This window comes from Neomonachus schauinslandi, chromosome 11 (assembly GCF_002201575.2).
Source record: "Neomonachus schauinslandi chromosome 11, ASM220157v2, whole genome shotgun sequence".
Taxonomy (NCBI): domain Eukaryota; kingdom Metazoa; phylum Chordata; class Mammalia; order Carnivora; family Phocidae; genus Neomonachus; species Neomonachus schauinslandi.
In genome coordinates, this window is record NC_058413.1 from 27,060,038 (window position 1) to 27,086,500 (window position 26,463).

Here is a 26,463-nt window from a genome sequence, read left to right on the forward strand (position 1 = left end):
ATGTGCCACCTTTTCCAGTCTAATGGGGAAATTTTAATGTAAGATAATACTCGAAGATCTTCACAAAGATCTGTAAACAAATTATATTCATTATAGCTTAATTTACAACAGTAAGCATTTCCCAGCAACTTAAATGTTCAACATATTACATTATGGAATATGGAATATAATGGAGCCATGTTCTTAGACTTTTAAGAACAGAGGAAAACACTATAAATGTTCTAAACACAGAATAGAAAATATAATTATGATCCAGATTTTAAAAGTATACACACACGAAGAGACCAGAATATTTACATCAAAATGTTTAATGGTAGTTGAGATTTTAGGTAATTTTAATGTAATTCTTACTAAAATATATAATAACTTTTTACCAGATTTTATCTGGAATCAGAGAAGACCACTGAAGATTTTTTTTTTAAGAAATTTTGTGCAGCCACTGACAATGGTTTATGAGAAATTTTAAAGAACTACGAAACAGCCCACAGAGGGAAAAACCAAGACATAAAATTTCTATAGAATGATCAAATATGCTAAAAATAGAAAAAAAGACTAGTAGCAAATAATACTAAAATGTTGACCGTTCTCTCTGGATAGATTACTAGTGATTTTAGTTTCTTTATTGGAAGTTTAGATAATAGAGGAAAAAATATAATTATTATCAGAAAAAAAATCTTAAAATGAAAAACTTACAATACTGTGTTAAAAAATATGACCCAATGCAGTGCCTTGGAAACATGCCAACTTCCAAATACCTCACTGCTCTTTCCTGTCTGTCCAACAGTGGTGCTCTGAAGCAGGAGAGGAAACAAAGTAAAAGGCAGTTTCTATATGGCAGTCTACCTCCGTTAGCATTTTGGTTTTTAAAGATTTTTATTTATTTATTTGACAGAGCTAGATAGCACAAGCAGGGGGGAGAAGAGAGGGAGAGGGAGAAGCAGGCTCCCCGCCAAGCAGGGAGCCCGATGCGGGGCTCGATCGCAGGCCCTGGGATCATGACCTGAGCTGAAGGCAGATGCTTAACCATCTGAGCCACCCAGGCGCCCTCCTCCGTTAACATTTTTAATTTTCCCCTGGCTTTGATAGAAGATACCAAACATAGACATGTTTGGGAGGGGAAGAGGAAGGAGTAGCAGACAAAACAGATTTTGATCTGCAATAGTTTTAAATATCTTTTCTTTCAGTGTAGGCTCAAGACCTTTTAGAAAATGTTCATGGTATCCCTGGACTTTACTAGGGATCTTAAGGATCTACTACACAGGCATGAGCCCCCAGGTGCACATTTTATTGTTTTATGCCAAATTAAGTTGAAAATTAGTCAAGAAAAATGATGGCTTTATCACATACTCATAATTGCAGGATTTTCTTTTAATTCTTATTGATGACTTTAAAAAAAAAACGAGCAATTTCAATGGTAAGGAAAACAAGTTTGATCTTTTCTAGGTGAAAATAAAGCCTCTGAAATCAGTTCTGCTCCAAAGCCATTTTCAGGCAACCAAGATTAAAGATCCTGCCGATGTGACTGCACCTTCTACTGCTGAAGATGACTGGCAGAGCCTAGTAACAAATCAAATTAACGAAATCGAAAACTTCCTAAGCTTAGAAAATGACAACCAACCTAAGAAAAGAAAAGCAGAAGAGATGTTGGAAAAAATGACAGATTAAAAGAATGTTGCTAAATGCTTTCAGTGGTGAACAGAGATTTAATTGAAGTATCAATAAGGTTTTGACTAGAACAAAATGTTGCACCTAAAGCCTTACAGTTATACTCTTCCAATTTCTTTTGATGTGATGAAATTATACTATTATGTTTTTACAAATGTTTCAGATAGCTAAGATGGCTGTTAGCATCCAATTCCCCTAAATTAAATGTGCTTTCCTCCATATATCCCTTCATCAAAGCTCTTTGCTGCACCCTGAACCCCCTTCCTTGCGAACACAACTTATGAAATATACAAGATAGTGACCCTTTGCAACTGATTACTTTGTATCCTCTGAAACTTGTGACTTTTTACATTTCTTTAAACTTAAGACAATAATGTCCAGACTGTAGTCAAATTTCAGTTTGTTTTACTGTGATTTAGATTTTTTCCAAAAAGAACAAAATTTTATATGTAGCATAAAAATTCATGTATCAGAAAGACTCAAAAGGCTGTTTTTCACTTTGTTCAAGTTTTGTTTCCAGGCATTTAGTGTGTCATACAGCTGTTGCCACTGCTGTTTTCCAAATGTCCGATGTGTACTATGACTAAAAATTGAAAAATTAAAAACAAAGTTATTGTCAACTTTTTATCCTTTTGGCATTCTTTTACAATACTACACACTTATATCTAGTTAAAAACAAGGTTAAATATACATGAAAGACCTAAGCTTCTAATTCTTACCATTCTAAATTATTTTTTAAAAATCTTTATCATATTGATCCTAAACCTTCTATTTTCCTGAACTACATAAACCAGACATAAAAGTCATTAGTATTCTAGCCAATGCTGAGCCATTAAATGAAATGTGCTGGAAAATAGGACTCTTTCATTAAATAAGCTAATCACATTTAGTCTGAACTTTAATAAAATTATGATAAATAGCAACTATTTAACTACAGTCAACTGATAAGAACACTACCTCGGTTCTCTAAACATTTAAGTGAAATAATCGGAACAAACTAAATTGTTCTACAAAATGCTGCAAAGTCTTTAGTGTCTTACCTGACAACTACTTTCCTCTGGGTCTGATCAATTTTGCAGTAGACCATTTTAGTTCTTACTGCTGAAAAAAGATGTTTTACAGGGTATGATATATGGAAAATTCCCAAGAAAAACAGCTAAGATATAAAACTAAACCACAATAAACTTTACAATTTTCAAACATTATTTTATAAACCAGCTCTCTGAATCTAGTAACAAGCACAGCAGTGTGATGGAACCAAGAGGAAGGTCGTGCATTTGTCCTATGGTTGCTGGGTGAATCTATACTAAATATCACATACAGTTTTTATTAAGAATTCTAAGTGTTCTCCCCTACAATTGCATATGGGGGAAAACACTAATTTCCTAATAAGGTATTACTCCTTTATAGGACAGTTTGAGACTTAGAGCATTAAAAAGAAACCATGTCAATAACTCTGTACATTTTATTAATCTTGACTGGGCAATTCCCCCAACTTTCAAACTTAAAAAGCCCAGAAAAAAAATCTGAGTAACAATTAAATCATATTACAATGTAATTGTTGGGAAAGGTCCTGTTTCTAGCCAATGATAAAAAAATGATAATGATTAATATTTATAGATCATTTACTATGTGCCAGGCACTGGGCTAAATAAATAAAGTGCTTTACCTGCATTACTTCATTTAATCCTCACAACCATGTATTAACTCCTACATTCCTGTTTCAGAGGAAGACCTGGCCCTCAAATCCAGATCTGATACTAAAATCAAGGTTCTTAACCACTACGGTATACTGCCTAAAGGCCATTATTCTGTATGATTTCGAGGAATAGAACACCAAAAACCACAGAGCAATTTGTATTTCCACTGAATTTTCACTCTACTACAAATATAATCTGCAAGTCAAAACATTCATATCTGCTACAAGAGAACCTAGCTTTGTTAGAATACGACTCAGTTTCAAGATACAAAATCTTTTTTTATTGTTTTCTTAAGCAGGCTCCATGCTGAACATGGGGCTTGACCTCATGACCCCGAGATCAGGAGTGGCATGCTCTACGGACTGAGCAAGCCAGGCACCCCAAGATATAAAATCTTATATTCCAAAAGATAAAAGAGAAATTCTAGGAAAAAAATGAAAATATTCTAATTGCCTTACCATCAATAACAAATGCTTCAACATCATCGGCTCCAATCTGAAGTTCTTGCTGCATTGTGTCAAAAGAAATTTCTTTATTTTCCACTGCCATTCCCATAAAAGTAAGCAGTCTCATTTTTGCCATATTCTGGTCATGTAATAGACCTGAATAACACAGTGGTTAAAGCTGGATGAACATCCGTACTAGTTAAAGATCTGCACAATTACAACTCTTGTGTCAAAAGTCACTGAGCATTTACAGAGGAGTTTTGACAAAGCTGCTTATATTTGCAAACCATAAACTGACCCCATAATTAAACTATGGAATATTACAGTTATTCTTCTAGAACTACATTTCTTTACTGCTACAGTGCCACAGGTCAAAGGTTCAAAGTAAGAATGGGCTATAAAATGGTATTTTTTAAGCCCTAGAACTTCTGCACATTTTACGTTTTTTATAGTTACAGATTTTAGGAGATAAAACGTACAAAGTTTATTTCATAAGAACATTTTTATTTAATTACTTAAGCTTATTTTTACTATTTGCTCTCCATTTAAACACAAGATTCCTTATCTTTTTGTTGTGTGTCAGTATTACTAGTAAACATGAAGCCTTAAAATATTTTCATATACATTCTGTTATGAAAACATTCCATTTCCCAGGTCACTTTGGATTTAATAATTAAGTCAAAAGGGTGTTAATCACTTAACAATTACAGGCTACACTGATTAGTACTAGATAAAATTAAATAGTACCATTAACAGTGATACCTGAAGTAGAAAACTGTACAAATAATTCAAATTTTGCCTTTTAACTTCTAGTGAAACATGCGGTTACAATTTTTCAGATCACAAACAATTGTGAGAGCCAAAAGGAAACTTAACAAATTACCCAGTCCTGATTCTTTCATTTTAAAAAATAAGAAAACTGAAGAGCAGAGATTAAATGACTTAGTCAAAGTGGTGTAGTAGGCCTAAAAGATATATTTGCTTATAAAATAAATGACTAGTAATACATATATTTATAAATCCTGAATATCTAAATTATTACCAGTTCCTAAATGGAAATGGAATTATAACACAATATCATATATACTTGATTTGATGCTAACTTATTACAAAAACAAGTTTCTAAAATTAATCTAAAATTACACGTTCGTTTTCTCTGAAGTTTCAAATTATGAAACTGAGCAAATGATCATGTACCCTCTAATAATTAAGAGCCTCAAGTTTCCACTGTTAAAAAAGTTCTAAACACTCCATAAATAAATTTGAAATTTATAACATATATTAGCAGAAGACAAGGGAAGCCCATTAATACAGGACATAATCATCTGTTAATTAGCTGTAATTATGATGCAGGCCTTCTATTTGGCACAGATTCAACAAAAACATGATCATCATAACTCAAATGAATGAGGTATCCAAGTAAGTACTGCTAACCAGGTTTAATGGAAATCTACAAGCATCAAAAAATCAATTAGTGCACATTAACCCTAATTAACAAATGCAAATTAGATGCTGATTAACTTTCTGAAGCAAGAAGGTAGCAACTGGGTAACACCAGATTACATGTAGACATGTTAGGGCAATTCAGTTGACACAGGATAATGCTTACTATTGGCCCAAGTTGTCACTGTTAATAAAGTGTTTTCGATAAAGTGATGCCACCTGTAGAATCTAGACATTTGTAACCAGACTTTGAGTTGTAATAAACGTTAGCAATACATGTAAAACCAAAAATACGCACATTTATTAAGATATTTTGCCGAAAGCATCTTTTACAAATGTCTAATAAAAGATAGCTTATTTGCATACATGTTCAAGAAACTGAAGGCAAAACAGGGAACTGGACTTCCGGTTGGCACCATAAATTAGAAATGTTACGTTTTTCCTATCACAGAAAACAACTACTAAAGATTTTTCTCAATATTTTCAAATACAAGAAAATTCCTTAACATCCCCAGTTCTCTGGGCATATACACTTCTCTTTCAGTATGATAAAATGATATTCCTAAAGTTTCTAAGATATAATTAAAATACTATTTTACTGCTACTCTTTGTGTAGTTACAAGCTTACATAAATTTAAGAATTTATCAGAGAAATGAAGATTATTTCTAAAGTGCATTATGTAAAACCATTATCTATCTTACATGTGGAAACCTGTGTGTTAGAACTCGTTCTCAAAACCAAAACTATTAAGCCAGTGAAGTATGAGTTAAAGACTTGTAGAAAGCTGTGCTTTGTTTCATGAAACTAGAACATTACCGTCAAAGAGGAAGTCACAGTGTTCTGTGTCATATTTCAATTTTAAAGTTATAAAAAATCTAATTTTATGGAAACATTTATTCATTACTAATATGTCAAAACCTTAATGCAGTAATAAAAAAATGTGCATCATTGAGCAATTTCTGCATTGTCACTGACCCCTGTCTTAAAATGCTGCAATATAGAAAACGTAATTTTAATGCATGCAATAGCTTATGAACCAGTGCTCCTTTGAAACAGTCAATTACACATCAATGGGGGAGTGTCAAAGTGTTAATTACTACTCCTTTTTCCTTGGTGCGTAAATAAAGAGGTTGCTGACATTAACATTCCATCACATAGCTTCATGCCACAAAACAAATTAACTGGGACAGAATGTGGTTTTTCTGGGTCTAGTGCACCTGGCAAAGCATTCTACACAAACACACTTGCATCTACTTTATCCTGGTATATTTCAAATGCCTTATTATGTTCAGAATAATTCAATCTTCCCCAATTCCAATGGCTGCACAAAATATACATGTGATAGGGATTAATGATGGCCAAACTGAGGACTAATAATAGTATAATCAAAATAGACTATAAATGAGTTCTTCATCTATATCTCAAACCATGAGACTAACAACTTAATATTAACATGGGAAATATAACCAACCTCTAAGGTGTTTTGATTATTGCCTAGTAAAAAAACAAAGCACCTCGGTTTCACATTTGACTTCATTCTCAAAAAAACTGGTAGTTTTAGAACAATTTAAATCTGTTCAACTACAGATTTTCTAACTTTTCTCTTTGTAACTTTAGTATGTTCAAAACATGCTCCAGAAAGAAATTACTGAATATATATGGAATTTGCTCAATGAGGATAAGGTTAAATTCAGTTTGGCAAACAGAGCTTTGATGCTCTAGAAAGAAAATTCGAAGATTAAAATCATATAAAGCTAAGACTATGCTGTCTTCAACAAACTGTAGTAAAGAAAGTTTCCTTGTAAAAGTAAAAAAAAAAAAAAAAAAAAGTAAAAAAAAAGAAAGTTTCCCCCATCATGTAATTCCATTTCTAATTCCATCTACAGCTTCACTTACATCTGCTTAACAATACATACACTTCTAGAATTTGTTAATTTTGGGGAGGGGGTGTGCACCAAGAATAAAATATATTACAGGGGGGGGAAAACCCCATTTGTTTTAATTATGTAACTATGGCTTCTTTTTTAAAAATCACCAAAAATATAAGGAGTAAGGGTCTGTTACAAACAAATAATTTTGTTTTAAATAATAAAGTAGCTTTTAGTCATCAAATTTTGTCAGCTGTTAAAATGAGTACTTCTAAAAGTCGCCATTATGATCAAAGTAATGGTGATCCTTTAAGTTGCTTTTCTGCTCTATCCTCCATTCCACAATTTAAAAACACATGTAACAATGGAATTATTTCTATCCGAATCTGCTCTAACACCTGCTTCTTGCTAGAACTGTACCTCAAAGAAGCATGGTCTAGTACACCTGGTGTAGGAGGGCCTAAATTCCAACAAACTCTTATAGAGAGAAATAAAGGCTTAGGTTTTCTGACTCCTAGTTTCATTGCTCTTTCCACCACAAATGCTACCTCCTACATCTTCTTCTGATTCCCAATTCATTCTGAATAATCTTTTAAACTGTCCACCTGTTTGCTGCTGTTCTATCATACACCACTGATTAGGGTAATCTAAACAGAAGGCCACAGCCATATTTGCTGGATTTTACAGTACAGGAGAGTTCTAGAAGAGCATGTTCCCATCTTTCTTTATAGCCCAACAAAGAATAAACTCCAAAACTTACCAAGTGAATCAATGAAGTCTTTATTATTCTGATAAAACTTGACATATGATGCCAATTTAGCACTCACAAAAATGGTTAAAAGCTACAGATAGAAAATAAAGATATAATATTCAATACAGAATCAAGATTTATACTCAAGATATTTTTAAGGCATTAACTCTCAGCAATAAAACTCTCAATGCTTCCTTTAGTGCAGAAGAAATAGCAATCTGTTTGATCAAATTACTATCTAAACCATTTGCTTTCGTTAAGACTCATTTAGATGAACAATCAGTAAATACAGCTCTAAGTGAGCTACCCTGAAAGACGGTGGGAATAGCATAATACAAATGGAAACTAATCCAAAATGTATTTATACTTACACTTGAAAAGAGTGTTCATGTGTTTTTAAATATCAGATTTATCTTCCTAATTGGGGCTACCTGACACCACATATAAAAAGAAATTCCTATTATTTATGTTCATAACAGCCAGACAAGTATGGAGATGAGGGAAAGGGAGAAAGAACAGGAACAGGTATGTTCAGTGATTGGAAAAAAAGGCTGGTCTTAAATTTCATTCTGTTCTTGGTATTAAAAAAAAAACAAACAGTTCTGTTTCCCGATCTAATAGTCATGTTCATGAATACAAAGAAAAAGAGTTCTGCTTCAATATGTTACATTTAGGAAAAGAGAACATTTTCCACATTAAAGATAAATACTTACGTCATGAATAAGCTCGCCTTCCAAAAATTTGACTGGTTTTAAAGTGAGAAGATGGTCAAAAAGAAATGCATTTGGATCTTTCAATGCTCGTACAATACACCTTTATTAAAAAACAAAAATACAAGCTCAGAGTCCTGAGATTCAGGAACTTTCCACCAACGTTTACAGATTGCAAAATATATTTAATTCAGTAAAATATCTAAGATTTCAATATACACAGCATAAAAAAAGCTACAGGACTGAGATTAAAACAGGCCAATAAATCTACTTATCAGGTGTATCTGTTTTAAAAACATAACAAAGTAGTTGTAGACAAAAACATGGAGCGAAAGCACGACTGAAATAATCAAAGAAAAATTAAAACAGCAGAAGCATCTTCCCATATGTGAGACACTGAGTTAAGTGCTTTACGTGCATTAAAACACCCTGATATACAGTATTATCGTGCCTGTTATCAAAGATGAAACAGGCCCAGAAAGAACTTGCCCAGTAAGTACTAATTAAGTGGTGGAGTATTTGAATGCAGGCAGTCTAACCTCAGAGTTAAAGATCTTCCCCACAAACTACACTTTCTAGCAACACCTAGGTCCCTGTGAAGCCGTACCGTATAGAGAAGTTATTATTTCCATTTCACAGATTTAAAAAACTGATTCCATTATTATTGCTACTAAGTAGACCAAGGATTGTTTGAAGCCCTTATTCTCATTAGCAATGGGCTAACTTTTAGCATGCCACCAGCTTTTCCTCATCTACATACCTTAACATTAAGATAAAATCAACCCGATATTAGGCTCTACTTCTCAATTTGGGATCATCACACCCAAACCAGCAATACCCTAAACAGAAAATATTATGTGACTATTCCACCTACAATCTATGGTTATTCCAATACCAAGCCCTGGATTTTAGTATCTACACCGGATCACCACAGAGCACACAGAATCAAATGGCTCTGGATCACTGGGCTGGGAGATGCAAACATAATTTCTGCTACAGCTCAACCTCCAAGCTGCAGGTAGCCCCCATCAGAAAGACAACGTGTTCAACATTACCTGTGGGCATCAACTCGAGCCTGGGAAGCATTGTCCTCTGTGTAACTTCCTAGCAATTCCACCATGACTTTTGAAGCAGCATCACTAAAAAGAAATATTGCTTTAGGAATTTCAGAATATCATTACTGCCATTCATTCACTCAAAACTATTAAGTGCCAAGTACTATATTGATGACACATACAATGGTGACCAAGAGACACAGCCCTACTCTATGGGAAGAATCACGGAACTTTCCGGGGCACCTGGGTGGCTCAGTCGTTAGGCGTCTGCCTTCGGCTTGGGTCACGGTCCCGGGGTACTGGGATCGAGCCCCGCGTTGGGCTTCCTGCTCAGCGGGAAGCCTGCTTTTCCCTCTCCCACTTCCCCTGCTTGTGTTCTCTCTCTTGCTGTCTCTCTGTCAAATGAATAAATTAAAAAATCTTTAAAAAAAAAAAAAATGGAACTTTCCTCCTAGTAGGAAAGACCGATGACTAAGGAAAAATAAGAACTAACAAGTGCCATGATGGTAGCCAGAAACGAAAAACCAGTAACAGATATGCAAAGAATAAAGAGAATGGAATCCAAGTATATCACTAAAAGCCAACCAACCATGAAAGGAAGCAAGAGAAGGATCAGAGAAAATCTACAGAAACAACCACAAAATAAGTAACAAATTGGCAGTAAATACATATCTGTCAATAAGTACTCTGAATGGTAAATAGACTAAACATTCCAATCAAAAGACAAGAGGGTGACTGAGTGTATTAAAAAAAAAAAAACAAGACCCAACTATATGCTGCCTACAAGAGACTCATTTCAGACCAGAAGATGCCTGCAGACTGAAAGTGAGGGGATGGAGAAACATTTAACATGGAAATGGATGTTAAAAGAAAGCCTAGGTAGCAATACTTATATTGGACAAAACAGACTTAAAAACAAAAACTAACAAGAGACCAAGAGGGACACTATATAATCATAAATGGGACAATCCAACAAGAGGATATAACAGTTGTAAATATTTATGCACCTAACATGGGAGTTCCCAAATACACAAAACAGTCAATAACAAACAAACAAAAAATCAATAGTAATATAGTAATAGTAGGGGATGTCAACACCCCACTTACATCGATGGACAGATCATCCAAACAGAAAATCAATAAGGAAAACAGTGGCTTTGAATGACACACTGGAACGCATGGATTTAACAGCTATATTCAGAACATTCCATCCTAAAACAGAATACACATTCAAGTGCACAAAAAACATTCTCCAGAATAGATCACAGAATAGGCCACAAAACAAGTCTCAGCAAATTAAAACAAAACAAAAGAAAACCCCCAAAAACCAAAGTCATACCATGCGTTTTTTCTGACCACAATGCTATGAAACTAGAAATCAACCATAAGAAAAAATCTGAGAAACACACAAGTACATGGAGGTTAAATAACATGCTCCTAAGCAATGAATCAGTCAACCAAGAAACCAAAGAAATAAAAAATTACATGGAAACAAGTGAAAATGAAAACACAATGGTCCAAAATCTTTGCGATGCAGCAAAAGTGGTAATAAAAGGGAAGTTTATAGCAATACAGACCTATCGCTCAAGAAGCAAGTAAATCGCAAATAAACAACCTAACCTTATACCTAAAGGAGGAAGGAAAACAGAAGGGATTCTAAAACACTTCAGAGCACCAAAAATTATGGATCTCCTTCTGTACAAGCTGACCTCACTTGGGGGACATGGAGATTCTACAAGGGAAATGGAAGCATCTAGCAGCTCTGTTCTTGATCTTTCCAAATGTCTCCAGTGATCATTTGTTTGAAGAGAGAAGCTTAAAATAGGGCAGAGTATCTTTCCATTAGGAAAATGCCAACAGTTCAGAATCCTTCTTAGCCTTTCTGACATTTCCCAGAGAACCTGCAAGTCCTTCACTGTGATTTGGAAATAATGAAGGACATTACACATCTTGTAGTGGAAATAATACAGATTAGAGCAGAAATAAATAATATAAAAACTAAAAAAACAGAACAATGAAATCAGCTCGTTCTCTGAAAAGATATACAAAACTGATAAACCTTTAGCAAGATACATTTAAAAAAAAAAAAGGACCCAAATAAAATCACTAAGAGGAAAAATAACAACCAACACCACAGAAATAAACAATTATAACAGAATACTATGAAAACCTATATGCAAACAAGTTGGACAACTCAGAAGAAATAGGTAAATTCCTAGAAACATATAACCTACCAAAACTAAAGCAGGAAGAAATAGAAAATTTGAACAGACCAATTACCAGCAATGAAATTGAACAAGTAATTTAAAAACTCCCAAAAAACTAAGTCCAGGATCAGACGGCTTTGCAGGCGAATTCTACAGAACATTTAAAGAGTTAATACCTATTTTTCTGAACAGAAAATGAAAACTTCCAAATTCGCTCTATAAGGCCTAATACCAAAACCACATAAAGACATCACAAAAAAAGGAGAACTACAGGCCAATATCTCTCATGAATATAGATACAAAAATTCTCAACAAAATATTAGCAAACCAAATCCAACAATACATTAAAAAAAATCATACTCTGTGATCAAATGGGATTTATTCCAGGGATGCAAGGTTGGGTCAATATTCACCCAACAATCAGTGTGATACAACACACCATTAAGAGAAAGGATTAGGACCATATATCATTTCAATAGATGCAGAAAAAGCATTTGACAAAGTACAACAGCCATTTGTGATAAAACCCTCTGCAAAGCAGATCTAGAGGGAACATACCTGAACATAAACAAGGCCTTATATGAAAAACCCACAGCCAACAAAACACTCAATGGTGAAAAACTGAGAGCTTTTCCCCTAAGGCCAGGAACAAGAAAGGGATGTCTACTCTCACCACGTTTATTCAACATAGTACTGGAAGTGCTAGACACAGCAATTTGACAACATAAAACAATAAAAGACATCCAAATTGGTAAGGAAGAAGTAAAACTCTCATTGTTTGCAGATGACACTATATACAGAAAACCCAGAAGACTCTACCAAAAAACTACTAGAACTGATAATGAATTCAGTAAATCCACAGGATACAAAATTAATATACAAAAATGTGCTGCAGTCCTATGTGATAATAATGATGTAACAGAAAGAGAAATTAAGAAAACAATCTCATTTGCAATCACACAAAAAACAAAATAACTAGGAATAAATTCAACCAAAGAGGTGAAAAACCTCTACTCTGAAATATAAAACACCGATAAAAGAAATTCAAGAAGACGCAAAGAAATGGAAAGACATTATATGCTCATGGCTTGGAAGAACAAACACTGTTAAAATGTCTATGCTACCCAAAGGAACCTACACATTTAATGCAATCCCTATCAAAACACTAACAGCATTTTTCACAGAACTAGAACAAACAACTCTAAAACTTGTATGGAACCACAAAAAAACCTCAAAACAGCCAAAGCAATCTTGAAAAAGAAAAAACTGGAAGTGTCACAATTCCAGATTTCAAGTTATATTATGAAGAGATAGTTAAAACAGTATGGTACTGAATAGACACATCGATCAATGGAAGAGAACAGAAAGCCCAGAAATAAACCCACAATTACATGGTGGATTAATCTTTGACAAAGGAGGAAAGAATATCCCATGGGGAAAAACAAATGGTGCTGGAAAAACTGGACAGCTACATGCAAAAGAATGAAACTGGACCATAAACAAAAATAAACTCAAAATGGATTAAAGATCTAAATGTGCGACCTGAAACCATAAAAATCCTAGAAAGGACCACAGGCAGTAATTTCTCTGACATCAGCTATAGCAACATTTTTTTTAGATAATGTCTCCCAAAGCAAGGGAAACAAAAACAAAAATGAACTATTGGAACTACATCATAAAAAGTTTCTGCACAGCAAAGGAAACAATTAACAAAACTAAAGGCAATCCACAGAATGGGAGAAGATATTTGCAAGTAAAGGACATATCCGATAAAGGGATAGTATCCAAAATATATAAAGAACTGATACAACTTGAACACCCTAAAAACAAATAATCCAAATAATCCAATTAAAAAATGGGTGATGTCCAACAGACACATGAAAAGATGCTCAACATCACTCATCGTCACAGAAATGCAAATCAAAATTACAATGAGATGCTACCTCACACCTGTCAGAATGACTAAAATCAAAAACACAAGAAAACCAGTGTTGGCAAGGACGTGGAGAAAAAGGAACCCTTGTGCACTGTTGGTGGGAATACAAACTGGTGCAGCCACTGTGGAAAACAGCACAGAGGTCCCTCAAAAATTTAAAAGGAACAACTCTATGATCCAGCAATCACAGTACTGGGTATTTACCCAAAGAATACAAAAACACCAATCCAAAGGTATACACGCACTCCTATGTTTACAGCAGCATTATTTACAATAGCCAAACTATGGAAGCAGCCCAAGTGTCCATGAATAGATGAATGGAGAAAGATGTGTGTGTGTCTACACCTACACACACACACACACCAGAATATTATTCAGCCATAAAAAAAGAAAAAAAAACACTTGCCATTTGCAACAACATGCATAGAGCTAGATAATACTGAAGTAAGTCAGAGAAAGACGTACTGTATGATCTCACTCATATGTGGAATTTAAGAAACAAAATGAAGGGGGGAAAAAAAGAGAGAGGGAGACAAACCAAGAAACAGACTCTTAACCACAGAGAATAAACTGACGGTTACCAGAGGGGGGTGGGTGGTGGGATGGGTGAAACAGGGCATGGGGATTAAAGTACACTTATGATGATGGAAAAAAAATAATAAAGTGATGAAAAAAAACCCGCCACAAATAAGTACCATGAAGGAAAAAAAAAATGGTGATGTAAAAGAGTAACGCAAGCAGAGACAGGGAAGTACATAAGGAAAGTCTCTCTTCGAAGGAATGACATATAAGATGAAATCTAAGGATGTAAAGTAACTGGCCATGAAAAGTGTTGGAGGTGAAGGCTGGATAACTTTCCGGACAAAGGGAAGACCAAGTACAGAGGGCTTAGGTAGGAAAAAAGTTTTGTGTTCTAGAAATTATTAGAACAGCATGGCTGAAGTTGAGCCGACACCATATATTTAAATAACTCTACTAAATATATCCTTCCAATTAAATTATCCTTAAAATTATGCAGATGATAGATTTTAGTTGCAGTGAAAAGCACAAAATGTATTCATTCAATTTGAAGTCTTAGAAAATGTTTATTTTCACCCTTTATTTCTTCCTTTAAACTGATGAATCGTTGGACAGTTATAGAAAACTTAGTGAATTATGAAAAATCATTTTTTTCTTTTTTTGTTTTCTAAAAACACTCCCCCCACCCAACATCTTGATTCAACTTGGGTAAAATCAGTAGGAGCTGTATCATTGATTTTCAAAAGTTAAATCGTATTTTAAAACTTCCTAAAAACCAAAGGTTTATTAAAATATACAAATGTAGGGGCATCTTGGTGGCGCAGTCAGTTGAGTGTCTGACTCTTGGTTTCGGTTCAGGTCGTGATCTCGGGATCATGGATCGAGACCCATGACTGGCTCCGTGCTCAGTGAGGAGTCAGCCTGGGATTCTCTCTCCCTCTCTGCTTCCCCTACTCTCTCTCTAAAATAAATAAATCTTTAAAAATATATATACACAAATGTAAATATAGGAGTGGTTAAGTGGTAACCAGCATCTTATATACAGTGATAGAACTGTAAGAATTTTTTTTTTTAAGATTTTATTTATTTGACAGAGAGAGACACAGTGAGAGAGGGAACACAGCAGGGGGAGTGACAGAGGGAGAAGCAGGCTTTCTGCTGAGCAGGGAGCCCGATAAGGGGCTCGATCCCAGGACTCTGGGATCATGACCTGAGCCAAAGGCAGACGCTTAAACAACTGAGCCATCCAGGCGCCCCAAACTAAGAATTTGAAGAAAATTTTAATGAAAACCTGTTTTACTCATTGTTAATTATCTTGTGATACTCTACAAGCACATGTGCATTTCATTTTCCAGTTTTAGCAGCCACAATATACTTCAACCTAATGTATCTTATCAAGAAATCTGAATTCACAAATACCAGATAAAAGAATCCATTTAAAGTGCACCGTATCTGACATACAATCAGCTCAAGAAAATGTTACATGATTTGTACTCATCAACCACCAATGTAAGTAAAATAATGAAGGAGAGGACCCATAGATATAAGCATTCTTACTAAAAGGGCAAAGTGAACCTCAGAATTCTAATTCAGAAGCAGCAAAGAAAATTACATTTTATGTGTACTGAGCAAAAACCAAATCTTAAAATTTAAATCAGCAGTGTGACAGAAACTTGTATTTAAATAAAACAGCCATCCTCTTCTACCTTCCTTAGGGAGGGTAGCATTTATCCATCCAGGGCCCATAATGTGCCAAACACCCTGGGCATACACAATGGTTGACAGATAAGGTTCCTAGCCTTCATGAGCGTACAGCCTCACAAACCGCTAAGGCTGTCACACCATGATAAAAGTAGACGGTGCTGTAGAAGAGAGGCATTTAACCTAAACATAAGAGTAGTGCTTTAGGCAGAGAAATGAAGTCGAGCATAGGTCGTCTAGACCAAGGGTAGGCAAACTTTCTGTGAAAAGCCAGACAGTTAAGTATTTTAGGCTTTGTAGGCCATATGGTCTCTGCTGCAACTACTCTAGTCTTGGCAAAAGCAGCCATAGACAATACATAAATGAGTAAGTAGGACTGTGTTCCAATAAAATTTTACTGACACTGAAATTTGAATTTCATATAATGTTCATATGTCATAAAATATTATTCTCACTTTTTCTTAACCATTTAAAATAGTAAAAACCATTTTTAGCCTGTGGACCATACAAAAAGGTGCCAGCCCCTGGTCTAGACTGGCAAAGAGCAGGGTGCTCTTACAGCTGACACAGGCTTAGTATGTCTTGGATGTGATAACCAAGAGGAAACGCTTGTGTGTTGGGGGAAAATGGAGGGAGGGAATATCCATTACACATTGTAGTCTGTCAACGTACCATACAAAAATGGCATGATTATCATCACATTCACCAAGCCCAAGCTACTTCAGTAGGTAACCTAGAAGCCCGTGTCAGAAAGGTCTTACATGCTATGAGTTTTGTAATATATCCTAAAGAAAAATTTGCGGAAACTTCTATTTCACAAAATCATTATGGTTGCAGACTGGAGAAAATAGATTGCACTTCAAGATGTCTCACTTAGGAACAAAGAGACTAACTGAGTGAGAAAATGACAAATTCATTTTGGTCACACTGAGTTTGAGGCAGCTATGTGCCACATCTGAGTGGAAACATGCAGAAAAGGGTAGAAAGTAGTTGAATACAAAGATCCAAGGCACAGAAGAGAAGACTGTGTTAAAGACATGGATGTCAGGGCACCTGGGTGGCTCAGTCAGTTAAGTGGCTGCTTTAGTTCAGGTCATGATCCCGGGATCCTGGGATCGAGCCCCATGTCGGGCTCTCTGCTCAGTGGGGAGCCTGTTTCTCCCTCTGCCTGCTGCCCTGTTTGCGTGCGCGCGCACGCTGTCAAATAAAAAAAACCTTTAAAAAAAACAAAAACAAAAACATGGATGTCCATTCAGTAGATGACAGAAGCCATGGGAATAGATGAGATGACCCAGGCGGAGTGAAAAAAGGGTCCTCCGACAAAATCTTGAGTAATAGTAGTATTTAATGGGACAGAGAAAGAATAATTTACAAAGGTGTCTGAGAATGAACTGCCAAAGAGGTTGGACAAAAACAAGGAGAGGTGTCACCTTAGTCAAGAGAAGTTTCTATGAGGGAAGGAATATCACAGTCACATGGTGCTGAGAGGTGGAGGAAAACAGGGACTGTAGAGTGACCACTGGACTGCATCTATTCTTAGAAATGAAGGAACCAACACTCAAATACTGCAAACTAATTACTGTAACATCAGAAATAGGGGAAAAAGCCAGGGATCTTATACTTGCAAGGTGTTCTGACATTTAATCTAAAAGCCTTCAGGAAGGGCATGTACTCTAGTTCCATAAACCACCACTTCATGTGCTTTTGTACATCTCTGCTTTTGCAACGTATTTCGTAAACAGTCATTCATTTAACAAATATAGAGTGCCTACCACGTGTCAGACACTGTTTGAGTAATGAACGAAGTTCCTGCCCTCATGAACTTACATTCTAGCGGGGACAGATAATAAACATTATAATAAGTCTGTTAGTAAGAAGTGCAAGGGGGAAATGATGAAATAGGGATGAGAGAAACAAAAACAATGCAAGGGTGTAGAGGAGATCTTGTTATACACAGACAGCAAGAGAAGACCTTTCTGATGAAATAATAAGGGAACAGATCTGAAGAAGGGAGGGAGCCATGTGGCTACCTGGGAAAAAAGTGCTCCAGGCAGAAGGGCCAGTACTAAGAATCTGGAGCTGGCTTGGCCTTTTACTCCCAAAGAAGCCACTGGAGGGTTCTGAATAGAGGGGAAACATAATCTGATCCTCCATATTAAACAGAACTTTCTGGAAGCTGTATTAATCTGTATTAAGAACAGGCTGTAGGGGGACAAGACCCAAACAAGGACCATTTAAGAGGCTACTTCAAAAATCTAAATAAGAAATAATGGTAGCTTAGACCACAAGGTAGACTTTAGATTTATCAGAGCTGACAGGATTTGGTATTGGATTAGATACAGAGTGGAAGACAAAAAAAGAACCGTAAAGGAATCCCAATTTTGGGTTTTGGACAACCAGAAGACAGAAATGGCATTTCCTGAGTTGGAGAAAGTAAAAAAAACAGATTTAGAAGGAAAAAAGGTTCATTTTTGCAGCTGTTGTATGAGATGTCTTTTGAGTATCTAAAGAGAGATGTTAAACAGGAATAGATATTTAGAGTTCAGAAGAGAAATACAGGAGATAAACATGTGAAAATCACTAGCATATGAATAGTATTTAAAGGCATGCGACTGAATGAGAGCACTTAGGCAGCAGTGGCTCTTAACCAGGTGCCCTCCAGAGCATTTGCAAGTGCATGGGAGCATTGCAGCTCTTCTAATGCCTGGGAAGCACCAATGGCATTTTAGTAGGTGAGGACAGGGATGTGAAGTATCTTGTACTGAACTTTAACAACTCAGCAATACAAAAAACTGTCCTGCATTTGGTACTCAGCCTCACCCAAAATCACAGCAAAAAAAATACAAACAACATGCACAGGGAATAAATGTAACTGAGCAGAAAAAGTCCCAGGAATAAGTTATCCTAATGTTGAGAGAAGGAACCCATAAACAAGTTGTGAACAAAGAGAAGAATTGGGCGCCTGGGTGGCTCAGATGGTTAAGCGTCTGCCTTCGGCTCAGGTCATGATCCCAGGGTCCTGGGATCGAGTCCTGCATCGGGCTCCCTGCTCCGCGGGAAGTCTGCTTCTCCCTCTGCCTCTCTCTCTGTCTCTCATGAATAAATAAATAAAATCTTAAAAAAAAAAAAAAAAAAAGAGAAGATTTGATGGGCGCCTGGGTGGCTCAGTTGGTTAAGGTTCTCACTCTTGATTTTGGCTCAGGTCATGATCTCATGGGTCTTGAGATGGAGCCACGCAACAGGCTCTGCACTCCGCAGGGAGTCTGCTTGAAGACTCTCTCCCTCTGCCCACCCCCACTCTCACTCATGTGTACTCTCTCAAATAAATCTTAAAAAAGAGAGAGAGAGAAGAATCGAGAGAGATGAGCCCCTTGGGGATAAATGTAGAATCACGATGTTGTACACCTGAAATTAGTACACTGTAAGTCGACTACACTTCAATAAATGAGGGGGGTGGGAGGAGGCCCCAAAAACCAACTGAAGAAAGTGTTTCAAGAAGGAAAAAGTGATCATCTATGCCAAATACTGCAGAGGTTTAACATTAGGACATGTCTAGTAGGGGCACCTGGGTGGCTCAGTCGGTTAAGCATCTGCCTTCAGCTCAGGTCATGGTCCCAGGGTCCTGGGATCGAGTCCCACATCGGGCTCCCTGCTCAGTGGGGGGTCTGCTTCTCCCTCTCTTTCTGCCCCTTTCCCTGCTCATCCTCTCTCTCTCTCGTAAATAAATAAAATCTTAAAAAAAAAAAAAAGACATGTCTAGTAGAGCATAGATGGGTACTGATGTCCTATTTCAATTTCTCTGAAAATTAAATTTGGAATTCCTTAGAACATTGGTCACTTCCATTCTACATATAACAGACTAAGGACCTACTAAACAGCAATTAGAGAATCATCCAGTGAGTAGTCATCATCTCTGATAAGCACTAGACATTCAGAGGGAAACCATAACACTCATCATTTTAAATTACTCTACCAGAAAAAAGACTAACTTCTTAAAGGTGAGCTTGAAAAATGAAAAGGATAGTAAGAATATCTAACTTTTACGGAGTGCTGTCCCAATAATGAAGCCACTGTGTTAAAAAGTATATGAGTATTGTTATCTTGTTTTTCAGCAGCACTATGAGGTATTACTATTTTTTCCACTCTAAATTGGAAATTCCATTCAATTGGAAACTGAGTTACAGAGATGGTAATTTATTTAGTCATACAACAAGCAGGAAAGCCAAGACTTGAATCCCAGTAGTCTGGATGCACAGTCTGCCCATCTGAAGTGTGCATGAAAATAAGGATTCGTTCTCTAACAGCTTTTAATGCTCTCTCCATTTGAAATGGTCTTTGTTATAAACTATTTACTCTTAACACTTTACTGACTACTGGCTAGAATGCTGTCATATGTCTGTCAACATACAATAGGTAGTAGCCACGGATCAGAATGAAACAGGCTGTTAGCGCAATATCCCCTGCTTCTCTTCTTTTATGATAAAGCGTTCCAACTTTTGTAACAAAAGTTTCCTTTTATATTGTTAAATAGTTGCAAAAAGTTTACATTACTTAACAGAAACACATTAACCTTACTGACCCTCTCTAATACATTAAATACCCAGCACTAAAAGCCAGTATAAAAATTGTGCAATAAAAAAACTAAAGGGAAGACTGGTTTACTTTTTCTAAAAGTATTTAACCATTATGTGAAAAGAAATTGAAAAGCTAGGTCAAAAAGGTAAGATTATCTTTTAACACTAGTTCTGAAAACTGAGCCAAACCTATAAGCTGGGTATATAGAGTAAGTATTTTGGGCATGAAGTTTGCTAGGCTGAATTACATACCTTAGAAACCCAAGACCTTGCAGAAGCCCAATAGGTACTCTTTTAGTAGAGTCTATTGCAAAATTTGATCTTGGGGGCACTTTTTATATAAGAGACTGACTGTGGAAACTTTGATTGGTAAACCCTATCACTAAACAAAAGTGGTAGCACTGCCCCACACTAAGACATCAAAGCATCATTAAATAACTTAGTCTAAAGTTACATATAGCTTTCGGATTAACAGTTGTACCATTTTTAGAACAAAAGCAAGTTTTGCTTTTAAAAATGTTTAAAGATGGGGAAAACTATTTTAAACTTTGTAGTTATGTTTAACTTAGTAGGTGAAATTTACAGAAATACATTTACAGCAACTCTGTGGAGAACAAAACAGAGCAAAATCACTTACCCTACTTGTTTTTAAAAACAGCCTCAACTGTTTGTTGCCTGTGAGGTTTTAAGTTAAATTGCCTGTGAAGTTTTAAGCTAGTGCATTAATTCTGAATACCTTTTCTTACAATCCACAAGTGCCTCATAGAGGAGCCTTAACAGGGTGTGTTTTTTTTTCAGTGGTGAGGTTCCAATCAGAAATCCATTTTCTAACCTACAGGATTGACAAAAGGAGGAAATTTAGTGACACAGCTGAACACAGTTTCATCATTTAAAAGGTAACATTTAGAACATACATATTTGCTATTTTAGTTATAATATACTCTACATTTCTTATAAGCAGAACAAGTATTCCACATAGTAACTCACTTGATCCAGCTCAGTTGGAATATACTGGATGGCCCCACAAGATGCTGCCACTTTAATGAGGCTGCAATACACTGTATATCTTACAGGAGTATTCTTATCCATCCCATGGAAAAGGTTGCTCAGCCTGGTTAACAAATAATAAAAGTGTTTGAGATCAGTAACTATGATGATTAAGTTGAGATTATCTGCTCTCACAACAAACCTGAGACACCATTAATAACTTCACATTACAAGGAGGGAAATGGGGCACAGAAAGGTTAAACAATTTGTCCAAGGTCATACAACTAGTAAGAGCCACAGCTGACAGTCAAGTTCCATAATTCTTGCTTTTAACCATTAAATGACAGCGACATCAAAAGAACCTCTTGAAAAACCGAGCCTCTTTCAGTTCTTAACTTACAATTGCAGTCTCAGAGATGGGCGTTCGCCTTCCCGAAATTTGACCAGCTTTTCACACAGGCTTTCAATCAGAGCTTCTTGCTTGTCCGGTTCCAAGATCAACAGGAGGGAAACCACGCTGTTCATCACACTTTCAACATCTACACATGCATGGATAACACAATAGCAATACTATCATACTTAATGTGTCTAATTAAGTATGTATTTCCAGTGTTTTAATATATAGAAGACCATTAAACATAAAACACTTTAGGAAGATGTAATCTGGCTACTGTAAAACAGTTCCACCAGAGGACACTTCTCCTTCAAGGGTGTGCATTATGCTAAAAATATATTATACATGAATTCAAATGAAACCAGTTCTGTTTACAACTAACAACCAGAAAGCACTATGTACATTTTATTAAAGAAAAAGGAAATTATTACCTAAGATTTGGTTTTCAACCTGTAAAACAGAAGACTGATATATATGTCTATATACATGGTTTCAATTTTTACTGGCAAGATATTCAATCATTTGGAAGTTACTGGTTCGGTCTTAAGTTAGAATGCTTTCTCAAGTGAAGAAAACTTTTATATATAAATAGGAAATTATTGAGAAATGGAAGCGGTCAACTTCCTGGCTGGGTCATTGCTTTCTGACTGTAAGATATTAACTACAAGCCAAATTTAATCTCAAACCTTAACTAAAGATTACAGGACTCCCAATTTTCAAAATTTCCCATTTTATGTCAATAAACAGGGAATCAGCCAAATAATTAAATATCTTTTAGATTACCTGAAATTATATCCCATTTGATATTAATGGAAACCTATCAAAAGGAAAGAAGAGCTTCACTTTTCCTCAGTTCATTCTCAAATTATCAGTATTGAGTGTATGCACTTAACACTCAAAAAACATGACCTATTAAAAAAGATGTCTTCTCAAAATAGGCTTACTTCACAGGTATAACAGATTAGAATAACCTGAAAGTATGTGTAAAGGTAAGATTAAAAAAACAACAGGGCTTAACAGTTCTAAGACAAATATAATTTACAAGAAAAATTTAAAAAGTAGATCCTTTCTGATTAGTAAGAAATATTACAAAAAAATCAAAAACAAACCTTTATCATCTTCCTTCAGACATACATCACAGGCCTCAATAATTTGAGCTAAATCTACATGAAGTCCACCTTCTGAGTTCTCTTCTGAAATTTCAGCTCCTTTAGATTTCAGATAAGCTCGAAGCTCAGCAGCCTGTTGAATCAAGTTAAGATTGCTATACATCTCTAAAACTGACAATGCCAAAATTCAAGATCTCAAACCATTCTTTTTTGAAAAAATAAGAAGTAAATACTTGACTTTAAATTACTATGCTGAAGTGCCTCTCCCCCACCTCAGTCCCCATCACAACCCCACAGGAGCCACAGGTTTTCCTCTACAAAACCAAGTGGCTACACAAACTCACTATGACCCACATGGATCATCTTCAGAATTTCTCTATCACCTATATGCTGCTGAACTTCCAGTACATAGCCAAAACTTCTAATATACACCAAAGCGTTTATGAGGGGTTGTGTGTGGACAATTAATCTGACCTGGTAAATTCAACTTGTTTTAAAGAAACGAAATTTTATTGCTCTCAAGTGTATATAATATAGCTACTTTAAAAAGTTACAGACATTTGCCATTACCTTGGCAAGAAGGTAATCATTTGTTAATAAAATGTTTGAGACCTATATGAGACAAGCATTTTGGGAAACACAGATAAAAAGATGCTTTGAATGTTGTTTTGACTTTATAGTACTTTTCAAATTGGATCTACTTTATTCATTTTTTAGAATGCAAAATACATATCTGTATCAGAAAGCACCCTGGGACCTGTAACTACAGTACCACATCCAGGTATTCAGACATTTTAAACTCTAAAGCATATATATAATATTTAGTAAGATGCTCTTTTGAGGACTTGGTATTTATGGCAGCCAAACATGAATGTAGATGGTATTTAAGATAACAAAATGAAAAACTTAAGCAGGAAGATGAAAGGATACCATTAGTAAATGCCCAGGTATCACATTTTCTGAACCCACAAACATGTTTGGCTACCTACAAAAGGTAGGTTAAATTTGTAGATCTGATGGCGCTACCCTTTCAGGTAACAACACAGTATCTTCACTTATGAGTTGGTATTATAAACTAGATTTTATAAAACTGTCACCATATCAAAGAGCATAAAAACACTAGTGGGGAATGTGTTTTCCTATGAAGGAAGCATAATATGGTAAAAAAAAAAAAAACCACAAAAAAAGTTTTTCAGCTTCTGCTTTGTAGATACAAAGCAAACTTTTTCTAAGAACCATTCAATCAACAGTTTATTGTTTTTATCTGTCATCCTCACCGGCTACAAGTAGTTGTGGAGTAGGACAAGTAAAGGAAAAGACAAAATTCTGAACTCCATTTCCTACCCTACTCAAACACAGAATTTGTCCAAAGTTGAACTTCTGAAGCAATCACATCTACCTGAAAGGAATGGCTGGTGTCAAACTCATGTATTACAAAAGTGGCATAACCTAATTAGAAATGACTCTTTAAAACTAAAATAAGGCCAACGACAAGAACTTCCTCCATCTACAAATTCTTTCCTATGTTAAAATCAAATACTTTTTTGGGGTAATCTAATAGCAATTTGTTGATAACATGATTCCATTAATATGTTTTCCTTGTTTTCCACATTTTCCTTTCTAATGTGCTCAACTCCTTCCCTAGCCTTATCTCCTCCCTTAGCGCCCCCCACCCCCGCCTTTCATTTCCCCTTCTTACTCGGTTCTTCAGGGCTGAGGGTCTGCACTTCTACCATGGGGGTAAAAATCAACATCTGTAATTCTAAGAGTTATCTTAGAACAGTAATGGTGTTTTCCTCTATGGAAACCAAATTTCCGTGTTAGTGGAGTACCAAAAAATATAAAACAACACCTACTTCACAGAATATGGTTTTCAGTTCTATAAAATTAACTTAGAGAAAATAAATTCAGGTTTTACTCCCATCAACTATCAGCCATGCATACAAAAGACCAAGCATGAAATAAAAAATTTAAAAATATTACGATGGTTCACCAGGTGTATGCCTCAAAGCATGAGGGTGAAACTGTTCTATTTTCATGTTTCAGAACTCTCACTCTTGCACAAGTAAGAATATAAAATATGGCCTCCGTTTAAAATAGGGTCACCTTTGCCTCTGTAATCACAAAATAAAACCATTTTCAGCTTTTGTACAAAATAATTTTTCCTAGACTGCTTACGTTGTTTAAAGATTCGCTACCTCCCACTCCGGATGTGGCTGCATTTGGGAGACGGAAGCAGACACCATTCCCAGGCAAAAAGTAGTGTCGTCAGAAGTGACACGGACTGCAAGGTTCCCGACGCCAACCAGGAAGCTGGCTGTAAAGCCTCGGGCCAAGCGCTGGAACCGACGGTCGGCGGGCCAACTCAACTCCAGGTCAAAAATTAGCGCCTCGCCTCACGGCCTCCCTACTCCCGTGTGTGGGGAGTGAGCTGCGGCTCTAAGCCCCGGAGCGGGCTCCGCGGGGCGGTGTCCCGACCGCCTGGTTTCCTGGCTCAGCCCTTCATACCCTCCCAACCCCATCCTGGAGGCACTCGCGGCCTGGGAGCACACCTGATCTTCCTCACTGATGTCGATGAAGGCCGGGACGCTCATGTTGAAAGACCGGGTACCGCCGCCGCTCCACTCGCAAAAACCACGCCGACCGGAAAGAAAGCTACCGCGCACGGGCGGGGGGGTGAGGAGGTGTGTGTGCCACACAACTGCTTCCGGGTTACCCTGCGGGGCGGGGCCAGGGGGGGGCCAATCCCATCGGGCGCTGGGGGCGGAGCGCACGCGCTTGGGCCGGTGTCGCGGACGCGCTCTACGGGGCTAGGTCCTGGCACCGCCTCTCCCTTCTAATCTTTAGAATGATGTCGCCGATTATCCTTCGCGTGAACTCACGTCTTGCGCCTTACCTCACCTCCTCTCTGAAATCTTAAGCCAGTTCGGCCAACGAAAATTGTGCTCAAAATAGTTGTTCTTTTGCAGCCACACCCCCTCTGCCAGCCAGTCTCTCAGGCTGCAGTGCACGGCGCCTCTGTTGTTGCTCCCCCCAGCCACCGCGCCTTGGCTCTTGGCAGTACGAAAAGAGCCTTCAGGGCTTACTTTTTTTGCTGATCCCGACAATTTTTTTCGAGTTAAAATTTATCCCACTTTTCAGCATTTATTGAGGGACCTGCTGACAGGCAGTGTTCTCTGCGCCGGGGATAAGCGTAGTTTCCAAGAGAAGCTCCCACTTGCAGCTTACATTCCAGCGGGCGCACAGAACACAAACATTTCAAAGTAGTTAGAAAGGCAGTCCTGAATGGCGTGTTTTACAGCTTGGCCTCCAGAGTAGAATTCCTAGGGATGGAATCCCCGCTGTACCATTTGATGGACGTGTGATTTGGGGCAATTGCTTAATATCCGTGTATCGG

General features: G+C 36.7%; 2 protein-coding genes across 2 annotated transcripts in view; one reads left to right on the forward strand and one right to left on the reverse strand.

Annotated features, from left to right (window-relative positions):
• The window catches only part of CCDC73 (coiled-coil domain containing 73), a 113,651-nt gene extending 111,571 nt beyond the window's left edge, over positions 1-2,080 (forward strand). The window contains exon 17 of the mRNA XM_021685340.2: positions 1,444-2,080. Within this exon, the coding sequence (XP_021541015.1) occupies positions 1,444-1,665 (222 nt within the window). The 3' untranslated portion in view covers positions 1,666-2,080. The remainder of the gene's footprint in view (positions 1-1,443) is intronic.
• On the reverse strand, positions 2,054-25,738 carry EIF3M (eukaryotic translation initiation factor 3 subunit M). The gene is given in 12 exon segments (XM_021685341.2): positions 2,054-2,248; positions 2,706-2,766; positions 3,824-3,967; positions 7,884-7,965; positions 8,588-8,687; positions 9,640-9,723; positions 21,313-21,368; positions 21,370-21,408; positions 21,564-21,687; positions 21,964-22,102; positions 23,067-23,199; positions 25,619-25,738. Coding segments are annotated over 12 exon segments (1,125 nt in total). The 5' UTR covers positions 25,661-25,738; the 3' UTR covers positions 2,054-2,127.
• Between the last annotated feature and the right edge of the window lie 725 nt (positions 25,739-26,463).